The 23675-nt window shown below is 39.1% G+C and overlaps 2 protein-coding genes across 4 annotated transcripts in view; one reads left to right on the top strand and one right to left on the bottom strand.

Moving 5' to 3' along the window:
* Positions 1-18207, bottom strand: part of LOC131187454 (uncharacterized) — a 32362-nt gene extending 14155 nt beyond the window's left edge. Inside the window, exons 1-2 of the mRNA XM_058161744.1 lie at positions 18132-18207; positions 16536-16933 (exon numbers count right to left, since the gene is read on the bottom strand). Of these exons, the coding sequence (XP_058017727.1) occupies positions 16536-16933; positions 18132-18207 (474 nt within the window). The remainder of the gene's footprint in view (positions 1-16535; positions 16934-18131) is intronic.
* HIPK3 (homeodomain interacting protein kinase 3) overlaps positions 16689-23675 on the top strand; it is a 73631-nt gene continuing 66644 nt past the window's right edge. Inside the window, exon 1 of one of the 3 annotated variants that reach the window (XM_058160606.1) lies at positions 16689-17116. The gene's annotated coding sequence lies outside the window, so the exon portion shown is untranslated. Of the gene's footprint in view, positions 17117-18007; positions 18235-23675 lie in introns of those variants that run through there. The other 2 variants (XM_058160615.1, XM_058160625.1) reach the window with 2 other exon arrangements.

The raw sequence follows: 23675 nt of genomic DNA, 5'->3' as shown, positions 1-23675 counted from the left end.
CTTATGACCAATGTTAACTGATCACAAGGTCGTTCCAAATATGTCAGTGTGGTCTGTCACCAGTTCTGTAACTTCCATATTTAACCTCTGGCAAAAGGAGGAGAGCCAGACTTTGACAAGATTGCTCGCAAGCAGCCTTTTTATGCACATTAGTCACTTTACTGAAGAGCTCCAGGAATTGAAGAAGCAGAAATGACACCTAAAACATTGGTGGAAGGGACTTCTGGTTGACGTCAAGCAAGATCGGACACGGAAAGCGGCTCTCCGAATCTCTGTGCCGAGTTCTCCCTGTTGGTGGGCATGTACATGTATCAGTGGTGAAATGCAAAAAAATTTATTACTGGTTCTGTGGGTGTGGCTTGATGGGTGTGGTGTGGCTTGGTAGGCGTGGCTTGGTGGGCACGGCAGGGGAAGGATACTGCAAAATCCCCATTCCCTCCCCAATCCAGGGGAAGGATACTGCAAAATCCCCATTCCCACTCCACTCCAGGGGAAGGATATTGCAAAACCTCCATTCCCACCCCCATCTGGGGCCAGCCAGAGATGGTATTTGCCTGTTCTCTAAACGACTCAAAATTTCCGCTACCAGTTCTCTGAACTGCTCAAAATTTCCGCTACTGGTTCTCCAGAACCTGTCAGAACTTGCTGGATTTCACCCCTGACAGGCACCCTATGACCACTGGAGATTTAAATGTGAGAACAAGAAAGACACTTTTATTTTTATTTATTTATTTATAATTGAATTTGTATACCGCCCTTCTCCCGAAGGACTCAGGGCGGTTAACAGCCAGTTTAAAAGACATAATAAATACAAATTAATATACACAATAAAATTAATATAATTTGTGGCCGAAATACTAAAAAGCTAACAATAATAATAAAACTAAAACCCCAATAAAAACTACATTTTTAGGCTAGCCCTGCTCGATGGAATAAAAGAGTCTTCAGCTCATGGCGGAAGGTCCGAAGGTCGGGGCGTTGGCGAAGCCCCGGAGGCAACTCATTCCAGAGGGCAGGAGCCCCCACAGAGAAGGGCCTACCCCTGGGGGCCGCCAGTCAACATTGTTTAACTGACGGTACCCCGAGGAGGCCCTCCCTGTGAGAGCGCACAGGTCGATGGGAGGCTGTTGGTGGCAGTAGGCGGTCCCGTAAATAGCCCGGTCCTAAGCCAGGAGCGCTTTAAAGGTGGTAACCAACTCCTTGAATTGCACCCGAAAGACCACTGGAAGCCAGTGCAGTCCGCGCAGGAGAGGTGTTACATGGGAGCTATGAGGTGCTCCCTCTATCACCCGCGCGGCCGCATTCTGGACCAGTTGGAGCTTCTGGGTGCTCTTCAAGGGGAGCCCCATGTAGAGAGCATTGCAGTAGTCCAGGTGGGATGTAACGAGGGCATGAGTGACTGTGCAAAGGGAAACCCGGTCTAGAAAGGGACGCAACTGGCGAATCAGGCGAACCTGATAAAAAGCCCCCCTGGCGACGGCCGTCAAATGGTCTTCTAGAGACAGCCGTGCATCCAGGAGGACGCCTAAATTGCGAACCCTCTCCGTGGGGGCCAACGACTCGCCCCCAACAGTCAGCAATGGAGTAAGCTGGCTGTACCGAGAAGCCGGCATCCACAGCCACTCGGTTTTGGAGGGGTTGAGCCGAAGCATGTTTCTCTCCATCCAGACCCGTACGGCTTCCAGATACCAGGACATCACTTCGACGGCCTTAATTACTTAATTAATTCAACTTAATTAAAGTGACCCCTGAATATATTTAGTTATATGACTGAATCTATAAAGGTGACTTAAAGATGCTTGGATAACTCCCGGACTATGTAAATGGAACTTACTGACTACTTATAGAACATAAAGAACTGTGATTAGTGTATACTTTGAAGAGTAACCTCAGGTTTGAACAAATGGTTCTTAGGCTATTGGCCAAAAGTGGAATTTATTAAAACAAGATAAGATTCAACATAAGGAGGAAATGAGCAGAACTTTGAATGAGATGGACTGGATTTTCCAAAGCATGAAATATATGATACACAAAGAACATAAGATGATAATGGAATTAATGGATGGCATATATCAAAAATTGGAAGATATTATACAAAGGACAATGACCAATGCTCAGGAAAGGAAGGAGCTACCAGAAGTAATAGAGGGAAAAACAGAATTGAGAAATCAACAAAAAGAGGATAATGAGGAGTCATTAATAAAATTAATAATGTTTGATGAATCAAACCAGGGGGAAAACATTCTAAGAGATCTGTAAAGAGAATGGGAGGAGCAGGAAGATACTTGGGGAAGGGAGACAGGGGTCCAGGCTGATAATTTCAAAGCTAGACAGTGGAAGAGGTTAAGAATGGGAGAAACACTTAGATTGATTAGGCAGGATGTAGACACTGATACAGACAAAGATTTAAGAGAAGAATATGGGAGGCAAGTCAAAAAAAGAATAAGACTTAAAATATTGATCCAGGCAAGAGGTGATGGATAGAAGGTGGATAGGAAAAAGAAGAAAGAAAAAAAATCTCCCCCCCCCCCGGTTTTCTTTCTTTTTTTTATAATGGTAGCAGGAGGAGAAATTAGAACAGAGATAGGAATGTGTGCAATAAAAGATTGAGGGATTACTTGATACTATATACATGATAAAACAAAAGTAATAATAAAATGGAAACATTAGAGATTGAATGATGTATTACTAATTAAGCTTAAATAAATTGTGATTGGTAAGCGTTGAGCAATTAAATAACGAAAAGAACATATTTTAATATAAACATGTGTATTAATACTAGAATTATGTTGATTGGATAAAAACAGATTGGCATTATAATAGTATATTGAAACACTGAATAATGAAACAATGAAGGATAGTATTTTAATATAGATTCAAAGAGTGAAATATGGAAAATATGAATAAGAATTAAAAATGGGAAAATTAGAGATTGAATAATGGTATTATTAAGTTTGTTTAAATAGTATTATGATTTATAGTGGAATAATAAAGTGAAATAATGAGTAATAAAATGATGAAAAAACATATTTTAATATAAACAGGTGTATTAATAGTAGAATCATATAGATTGGAAGAATGTAAAGAATATGAATAGAATTGATTTGCATGTTTAAATGATATTGTGATTGGTATTAGAACTGTATATTTAAATATTGAACAATGAAATAATGAAGGATAGCATTATAATACAAAGGAAATGTCTTTTAATATAATGGTGACCTGAATAAAAGTTAGAATAAAGACAGAAATAAGAGAAAGGGGAAATATTCGTATACACATTTTTATAAAATAAGACAAGTGCAATGATAAGAGGGAGGCTTAGAAACTGAACGGCAGTAGTATTATGTATGTTTAAACAATATGAAATAATGAAAGATTATAATCTGATATAAATGTGTATTACTATTAAAAATATATAAACTGGTTGAATGTGATAACTATGATCAATAATATTATTTTATCTGTACTGAAATGTATGGCATCCAGGTTCACGCATCGATATGTACATGTAATATGAAATAAAAAACTTGATTAAAAAAAACATTGGCGGAAGAAGTAAAAAAATGTTTTTTTCCAAATCAGATGTGTCCGAGGTGGTGAGGGAGAAAGCGACAAAGAAGATGAATTAGGGAAAAAATGCATCATGACACTGTGATACTTGTTCGTTTTGTACATGTGTTGTGATATCACTCACAAGTATGTATTATATTTTCATCATTTCATTACTCTATTAAAGACCTTGGAATCTGCAAATGTCTTTGGGTTGCATACAAATAAAAGCTCATGTCTGAGCTGACACTAGCAACAAGGGAGGCAATGTGTCAATACTTCTCCCTTATTGCATCAGTGAACTGTCAGCAGTCTTACTGAGGATGGCAAATTCCCTATTAGGAAAGGATGAACAGGTAGTTCTCCTACCTCACTATTGTGTCTATTTTGCATTGGATTGGTCAGGCCATTCAAGTTTCAGGTCTTGGCTCTTCCTGGGCAGATTCTGATGTGGTGATTGGGGCAAAGCCTAGCTGTGTTATCTGCAACTCCTTTCAGCTCTATGTTTTGAGGAAATAAGGGTGCTACTCTGTCTCAAGACTTCTGCCATTTATGGGCTTGATCTAAACCTCTCTTGATCTTTTTGTGGTTGAGGTACGTGTGATAAGTTGAACCTAGAAGGTGTTCACTTGGTTTGTGGGATGCTGGCAAACTTGAAGAAGACTCTTGCAGGCTACTTCCGCAAGAGGTTCTAGATCACAGGTGTCAAAACTTGTGGCATCACATTGCCATCATGTGGCATCGTGATCTTTTACCCCTTTGCGGAACTGAGGTGGGCGTGGCCTGCACATGGCGCATCTGGCCCATGGGCCGCCAGTTTGACAACCCTGCTCTAGATACAGCCCTTTTTGATAACTATTGTCCAGTTTCAAACTTTCTTTGTGGAAAGGGGTGTTGAGGCATAAAGTAGGGTTTCAGATGCAGAATACCCTAAAGAAAGCAGATTATAGCAACAGCAATAGCATTTAGGTTTACGTACCACCCCATAGCATTTTTCAGCACTTCCTGGGTGACTTGTAGTATAGAAATATTATTTGCATATTTCCCCCAGTAATTTGGGCCCTCGTTTTTCCAACCTTGGGGGGATGGAAGGCTGAGTCAACCTTGAGTCCCGTCAAGATCGAATTCCAGGTTGTGGGCAGAATTTGCCTGCAATAGTACACTTAACCACTTTGCCACCAGGGCTCTATTTATGTGGACCTTTTTATTTGTACCTTCTGAATTCAGGTCTGGTCATAGGACAGAGACAACATTGACATCAACTAACTCAAGTTTGACAGATTGTGTCTATTCATCAACAAGGCAGGGTGTCCTGTTAACTGAATTAGAAGAGCTCATGTCTCCTGCTTTCCCATGTACTGCACTGATGAGTCCTCCTATAATATAGGCAATCCCTTGGCGGCTTCTCTCTTTTTGGACCACTGTTAAACCTCTACAGCAGAAGTCTTCAAACTTGGCAGCTTTAAGACTTGTGAATTTCAACTCCCAGAATTCTTCAGCCAGCATAGCATAGCTGGCTGGAGAATTCTGGGAGTTGAAGTCAACAAGTCTTAAGCTGCCAAATTTGAAGACCTCTGCTCTACAGTATAAATAATGATTAAGTTTATTATGAATTAGAGTTCTTACCATATAGGACACAACATGGTGAAGCAAATTGTTTTTACTGTTTTTATATTTTTTTCTTGTTTGTAAGCTATTTAGAGTCATGAAAGTGAGTAGGCAGCCATATAAATTCTATAACAACTAAACAAACTGGCTTCAGGTTGGCAAAGGAATGTGACAAGGCTGCACACACTCTTATTTATTCAACCTATATGTGGAATACATATTAAGGAAAGCTGCATTGGAAGAAACAGGAGAAAGAAACACCAATAACCTGTGGTATGCTAGCTATTTTGATAACTGCAAATGCAAAGAATCTGAAAGCCTGATACTAAAAGTCAAAGAGCACAGTGAAAATATTTATTTATTTATTTATTTATTTATTTATTATTTCAACTTTTATACCACCCTTCTCCCGAAGGACTCAGGGCGGTTTACAGCCAAGTAAAAGCAATAATACAAAAGTTAAGAGCAATTTTAAAAAACTAATTTTAAATTGGCCAAAATGAAAAATTTGCTAAAACCCATTAAAAAACTAATTAAAACTATTAAAAACTATTAGGCCAGTCCTGCTCGATGAAATAAAAGAGTCTTTAGCTCACGCCGGAAGGCTTGGAGGTCAGAGAGTTGGCGCAACGTTGGAGGTAGTTCGTTCCAGAGGGCTGGGGCCCCCACAGAGAAGGCCCTCCCCCTGGGGGTCACCAGCCGACATTGTATGGCCGATGGCACCCTGAGGAGACCCTCTCTATGGGAGCGCACTGGTCGATGGGAGGCCACCGGTGGCAGCAGGCGGTCCCGTAAGTATCCCGGTCCTGAGCCATGGAGCGCTTTAAAGACGGTCATTAACACCGTAAATTGTACCCGGAAGACAACCGGAAGCCAGTGCAGCTCGCGCAGGATAGGTGTTATATGGGAGCCTCGAGCCACTCCCACCATCACCCGTGTGGCCGCATTCTGGACCAGTTGAAGCCTCCGGGTACCCTTCAAGGACTAAAATTAAATAGAAGGAAGACCAAACTAATGAGAACAGGTAGAACAACCACCCCTAGAAGTTGAACTGGCAATGAAAATAGAGAACTGGCAATGAAAATAGAGAAGTGAATAGTTTCTGCCTTTTAGGATCAACTAAAAGGATCAAACAATCTAGAAACACCACACAGACTAGGACTTGGTACAGCAGCCCTGAAGGCTTTGGAAGAGACATTCAGATGCTATGATGTCTCTATACTTACAAAGATTAGAATTGTGGAAGCCACTCATGACACTCTATAGAAGAAAAAGTTAAACTTTAAAGAAGCAGGATAGTGCACAATTGGCAAACTTGAAAGAACAGGTTAGGGATAGGTTGTCATGGAGAAAATCTGTGTGGTTGCTAGGAGTCAAAAATGACTTGATGGCTCACCATAAACAAACCTTGGTTCATTCATCCATGTAACAAACAACACAGAGAAGATTAGGAGTGCAGTTCATAATACACTTATTACGAAGTAAGCTTTATTTATTGAAATGTACTTATGGGTGAACATACAGCATGCAGGGCTGTATTGTAGTATATCTACAATGCTGTATATATTTATCTGGAAATATGCCCTACTGAACATAGTGAGACATTCTATCAAGTGAACACTAAAAGAGGCAGATATTTTTTTCACTTCTCTTTATTCAGTAAACTCCAGTCTATATACTGAGACTTGAAAAAGATAAGCAGGTGGGGAGAGAATGGGACAGGTCAGGAGACAGCAAATGTGAGATACTTTTTATACTGAGAAGAATCTTCCATCTGTTCTTGCCATATCAGATTACTAGATACAATGGTTAGAGTCTGAATTTTGATAGGTTAAAAATTAAAATGCAAAACCAAGACTGGCAGCCTGTTAGATCAGGTGTTTTGTGTTCTTATTATAGAATGTTCAGAGAGAAAATACAGAAGAGAGCAAAAAGCTGTTTCTTCATTTCCACATATTAATTGCTGTTTCCACACTTTTCCATCTTGACTGTCATACTTTCTACACCGACAATTAGCACTTTGGAGGGAGTCTAAGTGGGAAATAATAGCCTTTAAGCTTCACTAATTTCCCCTTTGCAGTTGGCTATTAATTTATTTACTTCTATAATTACTGCCCCATTATACCAGTCAAGATTAAAGAACTTTCCCTGTGAAAAACAGCAGCCCTACTTCAATTCACTGCTCTTCTAACTCTGTTTTACCACACACAGATTACCAGTGCTTTCTTCTGAAAGGACTAATAACTTATTCTGACATTATGAAATTAGTGGACACATCTATACTGGAAATATGTAAATTGCACATTTGTGTTGTGCTAATGAATTGCTATGCTAGTTCTTTAAGCAAACTAGCACTTCTGCATAGCAATTCTTGTTACTCTCTAAAGGTCTATAGTGGCGAATTAGCAACACTAAAATTGCATGGGTCCTTTTTGGTAATAGTTATTCACTTTGCATCATAAGTCAATATTATTTAGCAGACTGCATTTTTGTTTTTATTCCAAAGTTATTCATGTGACTTGGTATTTTTAAAAAGCAATTTAATGTATTATGAGAATCATTCTATGAGGCAAGCCTTCAACTTACTTTAAGTTACATCACTATTTATTCAGTGTTTCAGCAATGGATTTGAGTCCTATGTAAGTTCTAGCTAAGTTTTATTGTTAAATTTAATTCTATTAAAGCAGGTTGATACGTTATGTTTTCACTGTGTGAACAATTGTCTGTTTCTGCTCCTACCTGCTAAAGGTAAAATGTAATAATGAAGATATGAATTGCTGGAAAACACTTGGTTCTGGGGGATTTTTCTCCTTTCCCAAGCGGTCAAGGAATCCTCCAGACTGAATTTTATATATTGATCTTTAAGCACCCTGACCATATTCTTATAAATTAGGATACAAGTGTCCAATACAGATGGTCCTCAAACTACAACCATTCTTTTAATGACCATTTGGGAAGTGAAAAGTGAAAAAAGTGACTTACCACCAGTTCTCACTTGACTGTTGCAACATCTCCATAGCAATAGCACTTAGATTTATATCCTACTCCATAGTGCTTTAAAGCAGTGGTCCCCAAACTTTACATCTCTGTGGACCAGCAGTGGTGGAGGAGAGAGGATGGTTTTGCACATGCACGCAATGCTTGTGCAAATGCAGCTTTGTGTACTTGCCAACTACTTCTGTGGCCCAGTTTCCAATGGGCTGTGACACAACAATGGGCAGTGAGTTGGAGGCTGGGGATCCCTGTTTTAAAGCATTCTCTGGGTGGTTTATATATTGCCTCCAACAATCTGGGTACTCGATTTACCGACCTCAGAAGGATGGAAAGCTGAGTCAACCTTAAGCCCATCAGGATGAAACTCTAGAGCGGCTGTGGGCAGAGTTTGCCTGCAATACTGCACTTTAACTACTGCGCCACCAGGGCTCCCATGGTCATGTGCTCACAATTTGAGCGCTTTGCAACTGGCATGTATTTATGAGCATATAAATAAATCCTGGGGTCATTTGATTGCCATTTGTGACCTTCTCAATTGGCTTCTGACAAGCAAACTCAATAGGGATGCCAGATTCACTTAATGACCACATGGTTCACTTAACAACTGCAGTGATTCGCTTAAAAATCATGGCAAGAAAGAATCACTGTAAGTCATTTAACAACCGTCCTGTTTAGCAATAGAAAATTTTGGTACCAGTTGTGGTCGTAAATCAAGGACTACATGTATATAAGATTATTAAATATATAAGAATATGACTTGTGATGTTGTTTTAAGTCCAGTGGAACAATAAAAATAGTAGCTTTTCCAGCTGTGGGAACATTCCAAAGGTGTATTTTTTTTTTTTTATTCAAAAAGTTTTACAAAAAAAATTTTTTTTCCCCTTTCCCCCCAACCCCTCTCCCTTCACAAACCCCCTCCCCCCTCCCCCCCTGGCTTCCCGGAACAAACACAAGGTATAGTTAAAAATAAAACAAACATATGCTAAAAAAATTTTTCCCCAAAACTATTATACCAATTCTCCCTCTCTAGCTCTGACTTCCTCCTTACATAACCAAAATCCTTCAAAAAATTAACAATAAACAGTAATAAAATATATAGATCAGTAGAACAAATTAATCCTAAAATATTTAAAACCAGCTAAAGCATAAAAATCCAATCCAATTCAGAGAATATCTCCCTTATAACTTCTATAACCATATAATTTTCCCCCCAAGTCTTTCTTACATAAGATCTTTCGAGAATATTCTATTTAAAATTCAATACAACAGATTATAGAATTTCAATACAGGGAAATTACAATATCTGTTCAACTTTAGTCCTTCTTCGTCAAAATCCAGTATAAATCCAAATATCTAGTCTTTTATGATGGTTATAAAACATATAATCAACCCATTTCTTCCAAATCTTCCTTACGTATTGTCTTTCAGAAAGGCTAAAATCTTTTTCTGTTAATATTTCCAAAAAAAATTCTTTCAAAAATGATACTTTTGTCTCTTGCCATTTTTGATGCATTAGTCTCTGTCTTTCCTTCATTACTCCTTTTGAAAAGTCAGTCACAATATTTCCTAATAGTTCCTTATGTCCAAGAATCCACGAGTTACTGCCGTATATTCCCTCAATCCGAAAAGAAAACTCTTGGAAAGCATTAACCCTGTGAATTTTTCCATTTCGGGAGACAGCCTCCTGTAGCACAACTTCAGGCTTTTCATCCAAACTTTTTAAAAAAGGCTTCTTTACATCCATTCCATATTCCAAGTTCTGATTACTTTGGTTAATTTCCTCCAAACTCTCATCCAAAACGCCTCCATTTTTCCCCAGTTCGTATTGTTGAATAATTAAATACATTCTTTCTGTATAATCCTGTATAAAATCACGAATCCATTCTTCTGAAAAAACCTTCATGGCAAAGTTCTTGCTGAAAATCCCCTTATGAAATACTTAAACAAACTAAAATAATCCAACAATCCACAGTCCAGTACAATAAGATAAAATCTCCATTCAGTTTCACTTTCTCAACAAGTAAACGCCATTTTATTTCATTGTGTTGATTGTAGATGAGAGGAAAAAAAAATTATTATTTTTTTAAAAGAAAAAATAGAAGTCAGATTTAATACTTGCAATTTAAATGACTGATCTCCTGTGTTTTATTCCGTCTGCTTATAAATATCCATAACAATCAATTGAAGCAGAAGTGGTCGCTTTCTTCTCTGTCTGCTTAAAGCAGAAACACACTGGGGCTGGAGCTTTGCAGAAGGAATTCCAGGGAACTTTCCCTTTCGAGTTCCCCAAACGGGGCCTCTAGAGAGAGCTCTACCCTTCCCTCTTCTGCTCTTTCCCTTCTCCTTACCGGGGAAGGTACTTTCAGCCGTTGATTTCGCCGGCTTTTACAGAATCCCAGCGCGGGCGCCCTTAGGGCGTCCTTCGGAGAGAGCGGAGCCACCAGAAACCTCCCAAAGGTGTATTAAAGCAAAAAAGTGATAGAAATGAGCAAATATTTGCATCTTTGCGGTATGTCCATAGAGTCGCAGTTATGGTCATTTATCTTTCTTTGTACTTTACAAACTAACCTATAGGAAAAATCCGTGCTCTTTTAACTATTTTGATTCTGTAAAAGGCATACTGTGCTGGTGAAATGCTGGATTACATTATAATGAGGAGGCGGGAACCAGTTTTACATTTCAAGATAATATTCTATGTTACTACCCAATGAATGTAAATAATGTGACCTGGTTCAGAAGGAATGCTAAGCTATAAGGTGGTCTTTTTGTGTTTGATGTAATGTGAATTCCATCCATTATGATTTTGCATTATGTAGCAGTAGTGTTTGCATATTTTCCTTCTGTCTGGAGGAGTTACAGCACAAATGGGGAGTGATGTTTTATAATTTCATTATTAATTTTTCAGTCTTACCTTCTAAAAAAGGGAGTAATTAACAGTGGTATTTGTAAGCTCTGGCTGGCTTACGTTACAGAGGCACTAGGGTATGGTATCCATTCAACCTTTGTTTTCCTCTCTGAAAAGAAACACATTTTTAAAAAGTTAATTCAAGGAGATTTCTTATGAAGCAGTAAATGTTACACTATGACTGTTCATTTTTTTCCATTGTTTTTGTTTTAAAAATAAAGAAACAAATTGCTCCCAGTGGCTTATTTTCAGTTCTAATGGATGAAAAACATACCTTAGGAACTATTTTCTGACTTAGTGAATATTTACCAAGCTTCCTGCCAGCCTATAAATGTACAAACATGAACTTGGTTACTCATTAGCTTTCTTGAGAAAGTAAGGCATAATAATCATGTAGAAAACTGGTTACGTATGTAGTTTTAACTGAATGTGGACAACAAAGGGATCTTTACAGATTAAAACTGTTTTTTTCAGAACTGATGTGAATTTTTATAATGGTTAACTTGTTTACTGGAATAGCTCTCTCTCTGGGCAACAGCTTGGCAAGATTAAGGTCCATGGAATAAAAATGGATGAATGTTTTTAAGATGTACCTGTCCTAGGAAGTGGTTATGGATAGCAGAAGCATGTTGATGCAATACTGTGCTTTCAACAGCAGTTAATGGACTCTTCCCTCCAAAAAGGATTTATGCTTATGGAGTACTATCCAATGTAGAGGAGTGCAGATGGAAGAATCCATTCTGGAATGCTTAAAGGTGATCGACCTTCTCTGTTATATACGTTCTCCACTTGGAGTAAAAAGCTTAGCAAGTCTGCTATTCTAGAAAGACAGCATGATTAACAAATTGTCTTCGCATACTTCTAGAAGGAAAGGCGTCACATATTTTTTGGTGTCATTATTATAACTCATGTAGTTTATAGTCTTTTAATTTGTAAGGAGGCATTGAAAGAGTAGAGAAGTAGTTGTTTACGTTAAAATCCCATCAGTGGGTATTATACAATAGCACAGAAAGGGAGGTTTTAAAACAGAAAATATGAGGCAATATGCATGCATACATGACTATCATAAGCAATATAACAGAGGAATTTCAACACAGAAGTGGATTGTCTGCTCCAAATTTGGTGAAGTAAGAAGCCTTGATCGACAGAATGGATGTGTGAATTCTTTTGTAAATTACAATGTTTGCATATGACTGATGAACATTAGTGGTGGGAGTTAGGGTAATATGTTAGTTGCAACAAAAAGAAAAAAAATACTCGAGTATAAGGTTTTTATCTCATGAAAAAAACTTTGTATGCTATTTTTTTAATCTGACTTCAGCAGAATCAATCCAAATCCAATTTTTAAATGCTCTCTTGTATACTTATTTTGTAGTTTCATAGTTATAAGACTTTGATTGGTTTTCATCTATTAAACCTAGAATCATGAAACAGAGTCTGAATCAGGGGTGCTATTCAGCAAGTTCTGGAGAACTGGTAGGGGAAATTTTGAGTATTTCAGAGAACCGTCAAATACCATTTCTGGCTGGCCTCAGAGTGGGGTGGGAATGGGGATTTTGCAGTATCTTTCCCCTGGAGTGGGGTGGGAATGGAGATTTTGCAGTATCCTTCCCTTGCCACGCCCACCAAGCCACACCCACAGTAAAAAAAATTAAATTCCACTACTGGTCTGAATGTGTAATATATGAATTATTGTGCCTTTTTAATGCATAGGAATCCTCAAACTTGATGAAATGCAATCTTTCATTTGGTAATAAGTATAGCAGTTGATATAGTGATTGATATGTTGGCAATTAGAGTCTTTATTCTTCTTGGCAGCGTCTGTACTAATTATCTGTGGCTGTTCACTGTAGTGTAAAGACAACTGACCACTCCTACACTGTTATCTAAGAAAAGCACTTTACTCCTTATTATACAATTGAATTCTCCAGTAGTGGAAGGAGATAAGATGATTCTTAATTGCTGCCATATTTTTCAGACCACTACTTGAAATGTGGCTAAATTTGCTGATGCAATTGTGAACCTAGAATGAATTAGAAATCAGAATATGAAGCTGTATCAATTTATTTTAGATATTAAAAAGTCCATATATAGTATGAGGATAAGGAGCAAAGTTTCTATTACTTCAGCTCTATAGAGAGCAGGGCTTTAGTTTAAAAGGCTGCCTTCTAGGATGGCTAAGGATAAAACATCAAAATGAGAGTGTAAAGGTTTGTAGAATATGGAGATCTGAAGTTGATCTAAATACGTAAACTGGTGGTTTTTAAATATTTAAACTTGTTAATATTCCTTATGAAATAAGAGTAAAGAAGCTGTTGTATTCAGTTTGATGCTCCATGTTTATCATCTTTGATCTAAACTCTAGCCTGGCAACTAAAAACTAATAATAATGGAGAGGAGAATCTGTACTAACAGTTTAATTTTTATGTTCTTTACCTAAGAAGATTGTCCAATTGTTGAACTGAAGAGCCAAATCTTGTGACTGGAAGCTTATTGTACTTAATAATAAAAAATAATAATCCAGTCTTCACATTGTTTTCAAAAGCTTCAGTGCAAAATGCCAAGCTTAGGACAATCAAGCTGCCTCAGACAATTACTACCTTATGAATTTAGACTGGCTTGCCTATTGATATTTTAAGAACATTTCTTGAGGGTTTTTTTTGGAGAGGGGGTTGCTAAGTTTATAGTTTCAGTTTTCTAAAAAGTTAATTTCTAACAATGTTCCTCACTAAAAATCCTGTTGCACTGAATGTCCTTTTTAATCCTGCTGAGATCTCCAATAGAATTCTTATACTATACTATATTTGCTATGTGATTATTTATGAAATTGGCAGATGTTTCTTTTTATTTAAATCATCCACTAGATAATTAATATTTAAATTACACATGAGAGAAACAGGTTGTAGCCTATTGATTAGAACAGAAATTTATGTCTAAAGAGTAAAAAAAATGGACTACATAGATTATCCTGCGTTCCCTTTAACTGGTTATTTTGTTTTCTTATATATCAGCTCAAGAGACAGATTAAAATATAAACATAAAATAATTCAGTTGATAGAACAACACTGACTGGATTTTTGATTTTACTCATTTATTTATGGTACTTTCTATCTTGCTTTTATTGTAAGCCACCTAGGGTCAAGTTGGAGTCAGGTGGTACCAAAATTGAATAAAATAAATATCATGCTGCATTGCATTTCATTTTCAGACTGGCATTTATATAAAATTGTGAAAGTGAACAAGCATTGTGCAAGCGAACAAGATCAAGAAGACCTTTAACTTCTGACATAGTATTTCCCAGGAACTGGAGTCAAAAGTCTACTTAAAGTTTACAAGTACTGCAAATATAAACTTTTTGGGACTAGGCACACAGTTCCATCAGGATATAGAAAACCAGGCCCCTGATATGAAGTCAGCCTGTTTGTCTAATAAATGTTGTTCCCGGCCAATTTTACAATGTCAAAGTACATTTTTGGCATAGATGCTGTCAATTATAATTAGGAAGCTTAGCAGCTGATCATTTGCTGGCAGATATTTCTTATGCTACATGTAGATGGAAATAATAATGGCCCTAAACCAATATTTAGGGATTTCAATTAACTCGTCAATGTAAATAAACAATGAGTCAGTACTCGGCCCCATCAAACAGCACGATTTTTGAACAAATACAGAAGTATGCTATGCCCTCTTGAGATATTCCCCAGTTAAAGTTGATTAATTTGGCTTATACCAAATTGCCCATGCCCTCATCCATTCACTCATATATAGCTCAGGTAAGTAGTCTCCTAAGAGGCTGCTGGGAAGTGTCATTTATTACTAGGCAGCACAGTGTTCAAAGGTGGTACAACTGATCTACAGAAAATAGCTAAATCTATTTGCTTTTCCTTATAGTGTCAGTTGCTACCACGCTTCTTTGGCAATGTCTGTTTTTTGCTATTAGGAGGGGCTTAATTTTTCCTCCTAGAAATATATTGTCAAGTAGGAGGTGTGAGGGAGATTTTATTTGTATCTATGATATGTAGCAACTGCGACCCGACCCTCGTAGCTTGGATGGCTTCGTGATGAAACCAGAGTTCAAGTACATAAAATTAAAAGGCTACTTCTAGGGAGGTCTATAGTATATTTTTAAGGCTCATGTTTAGATTAAATTATCATGTCTCTGAGAACATTTTTTCATTATTTGGGATAAAGAAAAAAAATCGTAACAATCTGAGTCCTTTGTTACTACCCTATCCTTGGGAAGAGGCCCTTAGAGCTGTATCTCATTGACCATCTTTTGAATCTATATTTCATAAAGATAAATCTGCATGTAATAGGCCTATGAGAAATTAACAAATAGAGTGATGAGTCTCTGGTTCAAAACTAGGATCAAGTGATCATTATCTAGGCAAGTATTGATAGTGGCTTTCTGGAGAAATAAAAGTGGTAGCTATTAAATGTAGCTTTTTTGTTCTTGCCCAATGATGGTTTTTCCAGGATAATGGTTATTAATGGAAGCACTGAAGATGTAAACATCTAATTTAGCAATGGTCTCTGAGAGGCAAAGTCTAGAAAAGTGTTGTACATGAAAGTAACCCATCCAAAGATTGTTTTTTTTAGTTTTTTTTAGTTTAACATATTGTGCACATACAACTTATGAGAAGAACAGAACATCATTGTACTTGTTTTTGAACCATCATTATCCAATACTTTTGGTCAGCTGGCCACCATGGCCTGAAATAGATAAAAGGGCTTATTTTCATGTGAGTACTCCCCTGCAAAGGAGAGGAAATTCTAGTTTATTTTATTTTTTATTTATTTATTTTGTCACACAGTATATATAAGAGTAAGCATGAAATATACAGTATATATAAGCATAAGATAACTATACAATATATAAGCATATATATAAGTATGAGTATGTAAAAATTATATTAATTGGATATAATGAAAGGAAACAATAGGACAGGAACGGTAGGCACGTTTGTGCTCTTATGCACACCCCTTACAGACCTCTTAGGAATGGGGTGAGGTCAATAGTAGACAGTTTTTGGTTAAAGCTTTGGGGATTTTGGGAAGAGACCACTGAGTCAGGTAGTTAACAACTCTGTTACTGAAGTCCTATTTTCTGCAATCAAGATTGGAGTGGTTGAGTTGAGAAAACGAATGGTTTATTAAAGTTTAATTATTTAAAATGTTTCTCAAGCAAATGAGAAGGCGGCTACGTATTAGAAGCAGATTGAAATGAAAACAGCTTTGGGCTCTTCAGAGATCTACTTGCAAATCCGCGTAGCCGTTAAGTGGACTTGGCTTTTGGCGCTCATCCTAAATCCCCTTTAAAGGCAGCGGGGCCCTTCGGTCGTCCTGCCTGAAGGTCGGTCTCGGCGGTCTGAAAGGAAGGGCGCTTTCTTTCTTCCCCTTCCCCTCCCTCGACCACCCGTTTATTGGGCTCTTCTGCCAGAGCCGTACCGTACAAGCGAGGGCCAAAGATGCTCACCCCGAGAAACAGGCGGGTTTCGGATGGCGAAATCCAGTTAGGAGGCGGCGGCCGGTAACCAGCCGGGGGCGCTACAGCTGCGGATAAGGGCGGGCCGCTTGCGCTCGCCAGGAGAACCCCGCAGGCTGGAAACGGAACTGAGACATGTCGGAGCGGCGTTGAGGAAGCTGCCTCGGCTTCGCAGCCCCGAGAGCGGAGTGGGCGGCTCAGGGCTACGACGGAGGAGCCAGCTGCGCTCGTTCCCGAAGGCCCCGCTGCCAAAGAAGCGAGAGGAGAACAGCCGCCGGAGTGGGCGGTGGCAGCAAAGGAAGTGGCGGCAGCGACGGCAGGCTGGATCCCTCCCCGGGAAGATGAGGCAGAGGCCCGGGGAGCTGAGCGGGCTGAGGTGGGGCGCTTTCCTCACAGCCGCCAGGACAAGATGGCAGCGGCTGAGGAGGCGGCGGCAGCAGAAGCAACAGCAGCAGCCCGGGGTTGAGTCGGGCCTGGGAGGCGCCTCCTTGTAGTAGCTCTCCGGTCATGCCGAGGGCTGAGGCGGCGGCGGCGGCGGCTGCGGGGAGTCCAGCGCTGCCCGATCTGTGAAGGTAAGAGCCGGGAAAAAGGGAGCCAGGCTGCTTTTTCTTCCCCGGGGGGCGGGAGGCGGGAAGGGCGAAGCCTCTGAGCTTATCCTTACCCACCACTCATCTTCGGGGGTGGAAAGTGTGGGGCTGGGGCAAGGGGTGCTGAGGCCATTGGCACCCCCTGCCTTCAACTTCTAGCTCTTCCTGGGGTTTTGGCTTTGCCTCCTTTTCGCGGCCCAGCGCGCTCCGAATGAAACTGTCCGGTCGGTTTGTGAAAAGTCGGGGAAATCGGGCTTTTGGCGGTTTCCCAGAAGGAGAGCAAAATCTGCCCTTAAGCAGGTAGGTATGGAAGGGGGGGGGGAAAAGCCCTCCAGGAGGATTTTAGCCCCCCCGGAGGGAGACTCTCTTGCTCGGATCTTAATCGCCGCTGGGGTTTAGTTTAGGAGAGAGAGATTAGAGCGCGGACCCGGGTCCCAACTAAGCTCCGTGCCTCGATCCTGGGAAGAGGGCTTGCTTGCAGCGGTGCTTTTAAAAACTTTGCCTTGGCAGAGTTTGGTGGCAAATTTTCCCTTCTTTCTGGTACAATCGATGTCTGAACAATCGATGTCTTTTTTTTTTTTTTTTTGCCACGATTGGGCAAAAGACCACTAAATATCCCCCTTTCCCCCCCCCCTGTTAATATTATTTACAGACTGAAGTGTAAAGTAGCTTTCTTGCCGCCGGCGTATGTGAGAGTTATATAAATAGTTCGGTTGGTTTCTCGCTTTGCTTCAGTTCTCGCTTTCTGTACGGGCTTTCCCCTCCCCCCCTTTTTTTTTAAATTTGGGAGCTAGAAATTTCCCTTTCGCGCTGTGCGCCTGTCTCTGCCCCCGCCCTCACCCTTTGATGCCGTTTTGCTAGCTTAGTTTTTTTTTACGCTGGCCGAGCGGGCTAATCTTTAGGATCGCTGGTGTGTATGAAAGAAGAAATGTGACACGGCTGCTCCTCTTGCAACTTGTTAGAGCAGCGGGAAGGCGTGGTCGCCGTCTACTCTGGTTACCAGGAATTATTGCCTCGCTTCGGGACTCGGAGGTAACTAGCAACAATGGTTTGGGGAAAGTAATGACTATTTTCATGCCGGGGGAACGGTCTGACTCAGAATGGTATGTGGAGTACTTGTAATCACGTCATACTGGCAATCGTTCAAAGCTAGTTGGGCTTCAGGATCGGTGTTAAATTTTGATTATTACATTTTAAACGTTGAGTTTTAGAGATTGCCTTTTGCTTTTTCACCGTAACTAAACAACAAAAAGGCCCTGTGAGAATTGTTTAAATGTTTAGAGTCGTAATAAAGTTTGCTGTAATAATAGCTGCCTGCAAACAACAAGTCTTATTTGTGTTGTGTTTTTGTTTTTCCGTCATTTTGATGAGGCAGGCATTTTATTTTATGATTTTCTGGGTCAGAAACTGCTTGTAATACACCAACTTCGTTTTAAAGCAGTTACCATCCTAACAGATGACTTGTAACATTATTTTTAGGAAAAGTATTATACTGAGGTAATCAAACTTATTTTTCATCTCAAGATATACTTGTCTGAATTTAATTTAGACAGTTTTTTTTCTCTCTCTGTCATATATGCTAAACATTGAATTCTCTTGGCCAGCAGTATTGGTGTCTTATTCGCATGTGCCTTGTGAAACCAGATACTTGGATATGCATGTAGCTAATTTTGTAAATGCACTTATATTAAGCCATGACTACGCACTAAGTGCTATATAAAGGGTACTTGAAATCATTGACTCTTTGTTCAGTGGCATTAACATCATATTTATTTTTAAAAAACAACAAAGGATAGTAATTTTAGCTGTCTTGATTTTTTCCTTTATTAGCTTTTTTATGTGACTTGGGTAGTCTGTTGGAATGCTGTATTTGAATGATAAATTAAAGCTTTCTCTTTTTATATTCTCACCTTAGAAGGCAATTGACAAAATACTGTTGCTCAGCTTCCTCCATGTATAGCAACTAGAAAACTGAATATAACTATAGTTTACTGCAATTCACTAGCTCTACAGGTTGCTATGGTGGTTTTGGTATAATGTACATGTTAATGCTAAATTAAAAAACTTGGAGACATTTTACAATTGAGTAGTATTAAAAAAGAATTAATCTATGATATCACTATAGAATTGTTAAGAGGCTAATTTTAATAAATGTGTCATCAAGCACATAAATTAAGTAGCATGTAATCAGGTCAGGGTTTTGTTTATTTATTCATTCACTCATTTTGCTGCCCATTCCTGAAGGCTCTGAGTAGCTAATAAAGTCAATTTACAGAAAAATGAAAATAATGATTCAGCCTTTCCAAATGCATATAAAAATAAAAAGGGCAGAAAATAAAACAAAAAACACAAACACCATGTGACTGTGAACCCCACCTTCAATTACACCATCACCACCTCTTATGCAAGACAGAACAAGTAGACCTTCATAATTTTCCTAAAGCCAAGCAGAATGCTGTGAAGAATTGATTTGTGAATTAGTTTGATTCTTTAATAATTCTATGGGAGAAAATATTCCATTTATTAAACTTTTATCTTTGATATAATAAGGTTTTGTAATATGCATTCAATCTACATTATGGCTGTTGGAAACCAGTTATAATCTGGCAAGTTTTGTCTTAGCCAGATGGCATGAATAGTTGTTTTAGGATAATTGTTAGTGTAATCTTATCAGAAGTCCCATTGAGTTTAATGGAGCTTATTTACAAGTAATGGGTAATTAATTAATTGCAGGCAGTTTTTATTTTTAAAGCTTATGAAGGATAAGGAATTATTTCTAGAGAAAAACATATATACTTTTAGTATTTTAAAGACTTTATGTCATGAAATATATCCTCCAACACATTGATAGCAATTGACATGAAACGATGCTCATGTAAGCAAGGAAAATCTGAAGCATTCATGTACATCAATATTTTTCAAAGGCTGCTAAGATACATAAAAGAGATTACAACGTGTTTACTTGGCACAAAATATATAGATAGTAGAATGGGTTTTAGAATAACTAAATTAAAATAGTATTTTACTTTACATTATTACTTGCATTTTAAAAGAATGCACAAGCAGAGCAAAACCATGCAATCATTCAGTTTCAATTTTTGACATTATTCCAACTGTCTAGTAATGAAAATCACATGTTTTTGTGGAAAAGCTTGTATCTATATATAGCAATACCAATAGAAAAGTTTATGTCTAGTAGTTTCTTTACACCAGAATGAGATTATATATCTGATGAAAATGATCAGCATGTTAGAGAAGTAAGAGCTGACACGTAGAGGGGTAAAATAAAATTATAGCATATATGTTTCCTTTGTGATTTCTTAAAAACCAAGTAGTCTGAAGAAAGATAAAGGATGGGAAAGGTTGTGTAGTCCATTACTTATAATTAGAATTCTCTTTTTTTAATGGTCCTTTTATGAATTAGGTTCAGGTTTGTAATTTAGGAACCTCATCCCTGTGCTTTCTCAAAAACTTCCTTTCTCAAAACTATAATTGTTGACCAAAGACTCTATTTTATCTAATAATTCTGTCCTGGAAAATGTAAGGGACCAGCCTGCATTGCTTCACCCTGGTCTACGTGTGTCGCTTCTGCCCTGTCTGCCCAATGCGAAGAGAAAACATGGGACCAGCATGGCTTCGGCCTGGTCTACCCAATGTGAAGAAACATTGGGCCAGCCTGGCTTCTCCCTGGTCTACCCAGTACAAAGAGGAAACATGCTAGCAGTTTGGGGAGTGGTGTCAAACTGACCATGCCCACCCAGTCAGCCATGCCCCATGAGTGATGTCAAGCTGGCCATGCCCACCCAGTCCCCCCCCCCCCTCGAGGTCAACCACAGCCCTGATGCGGCCCTCAATGAAATGAACCCCTGGTATAGGGTTTCCTGCTTGAGAAAAGGGTTGGACTAGAAGACTTCCAAGGTCCTTTCCAACTCTGTAATTCTGTTAAATCAACATTGTAAACAAGACAGCCAAATGTATTAATCTGCTGGCCAGCCCATGTAGGTGTAGTTGAATTCCTTATTTATGCCTAGTTAAGGACATATGAAAATGTGCTACATTCTCATAACCCTGGGTTTATCTGTCAAGTTGGCCAAAACAGTTATTTGCCAGAAATTAGTTTATTATCATTTTTATTCTACTTTTATTATTTTTATAGGGCAGCAACCATATGCAATACTTCCTGCTGCTATTTTTCCCACAACAAGCCTCTGAGGTGGGTTAGGCGGAGAGAGCGTGACTAGCCCAGTCACCCAACTGCCTTTCATGCCTTACTTAGAAAAGTATAGACTTTTAGTGGCTTAGTGGATTCAACTAAGGATTCAACCTATTATGATTTATATTACAAAAAACAATACAGAGTGTATATTCATGCTTTAGTCACTATGCTTATTCTGTGTTGCTTTTTTAAAAAATAAATAAACGTGCATTTTCTTTTCTTCTGCAAGTTGGATAACTACCTCCTAAAGTAAAGAGGATTCCTGGTATTAGGAGACAATCCAGGCAGTTCTGCCTTAGGCGTTCGCATCCTAATTTATGGATATTGCTGCTTTTACTGGTTGAATTTATTAATTTTATTCTTCTAGTGTAATAGTTTTATTTTTTTAATTACTGCAAACTATCCGGAGTACTATGATTGGATCAGTTTAGAAATCATGTAAATTAAAAAAAAAATGTTTCCCAAATGTTGTTCCTCAAGTAATAGTTTGATTACATCTGGTTGATGTAAGCATCACATGTTTACTTTAGTTTTGTAAATAATCGGTTTTGTAAATAATTGTTTTTCAGAACTTGGGGAGGATTCGTAGATTGGGTTTTAGAATTATAATTATTTATTGTAAATACACTTACATTCTATGACAATTATAAATCTGTTTTTGATTTTATAGATTTTATATTTAAAGAGAATTGTTAGAAGCATAAATTTTTATTTTTGGGATGAAATAAGGTATTTTGGTTGTCAGTAGTTTGCGTAATTGCTATTGTATATTTTTCCCCCCAAATTAAAATAGATTATAAAAGCAGCTGCAGTAAGGGAGTCTGACCTTGGATTGAACACAAAATATTTCCTAACTTTGTATTAGAATTGATAGAGTATCACAGGCAAATGTACAGCCTTTTTACTTTAGTTATTGAGCTTCTTGAAAATTGCAATGGTTTGTAGCCCTTTACTGTCATGTCTGCCAAACTGAAATAAGGCTTGTGTCTTCATCATAATGAAAATTACCAAATCAGTTTTTAGTACAAAACTGTCAAAAGGCTGAAGATTGAGTTGTTTGTGGAAGAGAAAATATATCTTTGAGACCCTGTCATATTAGCATTGAGTCAGTAAGTAGTTAATGGAAGAGACCTCTTTATTGTGGCTTGACAGCATTGTATCAGTATGTTGCAGTGAAAGTAGGCCTTTTGACAAAGGATCACATGTTCTGCTCTAAATATCACATGTGTTTCAGTGCTTCTCCCTGTCGGGGAAAACGGCCGTCAGGACTGGGTAAATCTCCTCGATGCTGATTGGACCGAGTCTTAAAATTAGTTGTTTGAGATCCCCGCCTACTCCTCTTTCTTTCCAGCTTTTTCGACTCGGTTAGCTTTGGACCAGTCGTGTTTTTTATTACTTCAGGCTTTAAAATAATTATTATTATTATTCTTATTTTTTTTTCTTCTCTTTGTTGTGGATTTTTAATTGTTTCAGCGAAGAAGGGACTGGCTCCCGAGCCCGCTGAAGGCGGCCTCGGCGTTTTCTTATTTTTATTTTTATTTTTTATTTTTTTTTCGCCGGCCAGCCAAACAGCTGAGAGGCGCCCACGGGCGTGTTCCCCGTAGCGCGGAGAGCCGCGGCGGTGGTTAGAAGGAGAGAGAAACCAACGGCAGGCTCACGGGCAAGGCCCCGAAGCATTTTCGACGGCCGGCTCTCTATCTCTGGCTCTCAGTGCCTCAAGCCTTTCCGCCTCGCTCCCGCGCTTATTTTTCACTTCAGGGAGCTTTTTAAGCGGCGTTCGAAGCCAAGAGGCGAGCGGCCCCCCCCCACCCTCCATTTGGATCCTGCGGTTTGGAGGCTTTGGGAGCTGCACAGAGGCTATTGCAGGGCTGCAGTGAAGCCATCGGGCTGGCAAACAAGCGGCGGCCGGCGGAGCGAACGGCCTAAAAAAAAAAAAAAAAAAAAAAAGAGAGAGACATTTTATTGTGCCGCTTTAAGCCCAGCAGCCGGTTATCCAGCAGCCGGCTAGACGTGGAAGGCCTGAATCGCCTGCAGCCCCTTCAGAACAAAACTGTAAGTAGGCCACAGCGGCCCGGAATTGGCGGGAAGAAATTTCAAAATGGCGGACGCCATTTGCAACCAGCCGGAATTGCCAGCCCCAGCCCTAGAAGTCTCTAATCAAGACAACCCTGAGGAGGGCTCCTCTTCAGACCCTCGGGATTCACCTACCAGGGGCAGGAAAATGGCCAAGGGCAAGAAAGGGGCGCGGGCGGAGGAGAGGCGCCATAAGGCGCTCGAGAGGGCTTTCTCTAAGGCATCCAAGAGGGTTCGCAGATCCCCTTCACCTAA

This window comes from Ahaetulla prasina, chromosome 1 (genome assembly GCF_028640845.1).
Source record: "Ahaetulla prasina isolate Xishuangbanna chromosome 1, ASM2864084v1, whole genome shotgun sequence".
NCBI classification, from domain to species: Eukaryota; Metazoa; Chordata; class Lepidosauria; order Squamata; family Colubridae; genus Ahaetulla; species Ahaetulla prasina.
The sequence above is the reverse complement of the archived record's forward strand: the minus strand, read 5'-3'. Positions and strand labels throughout refer to the sequence as shown.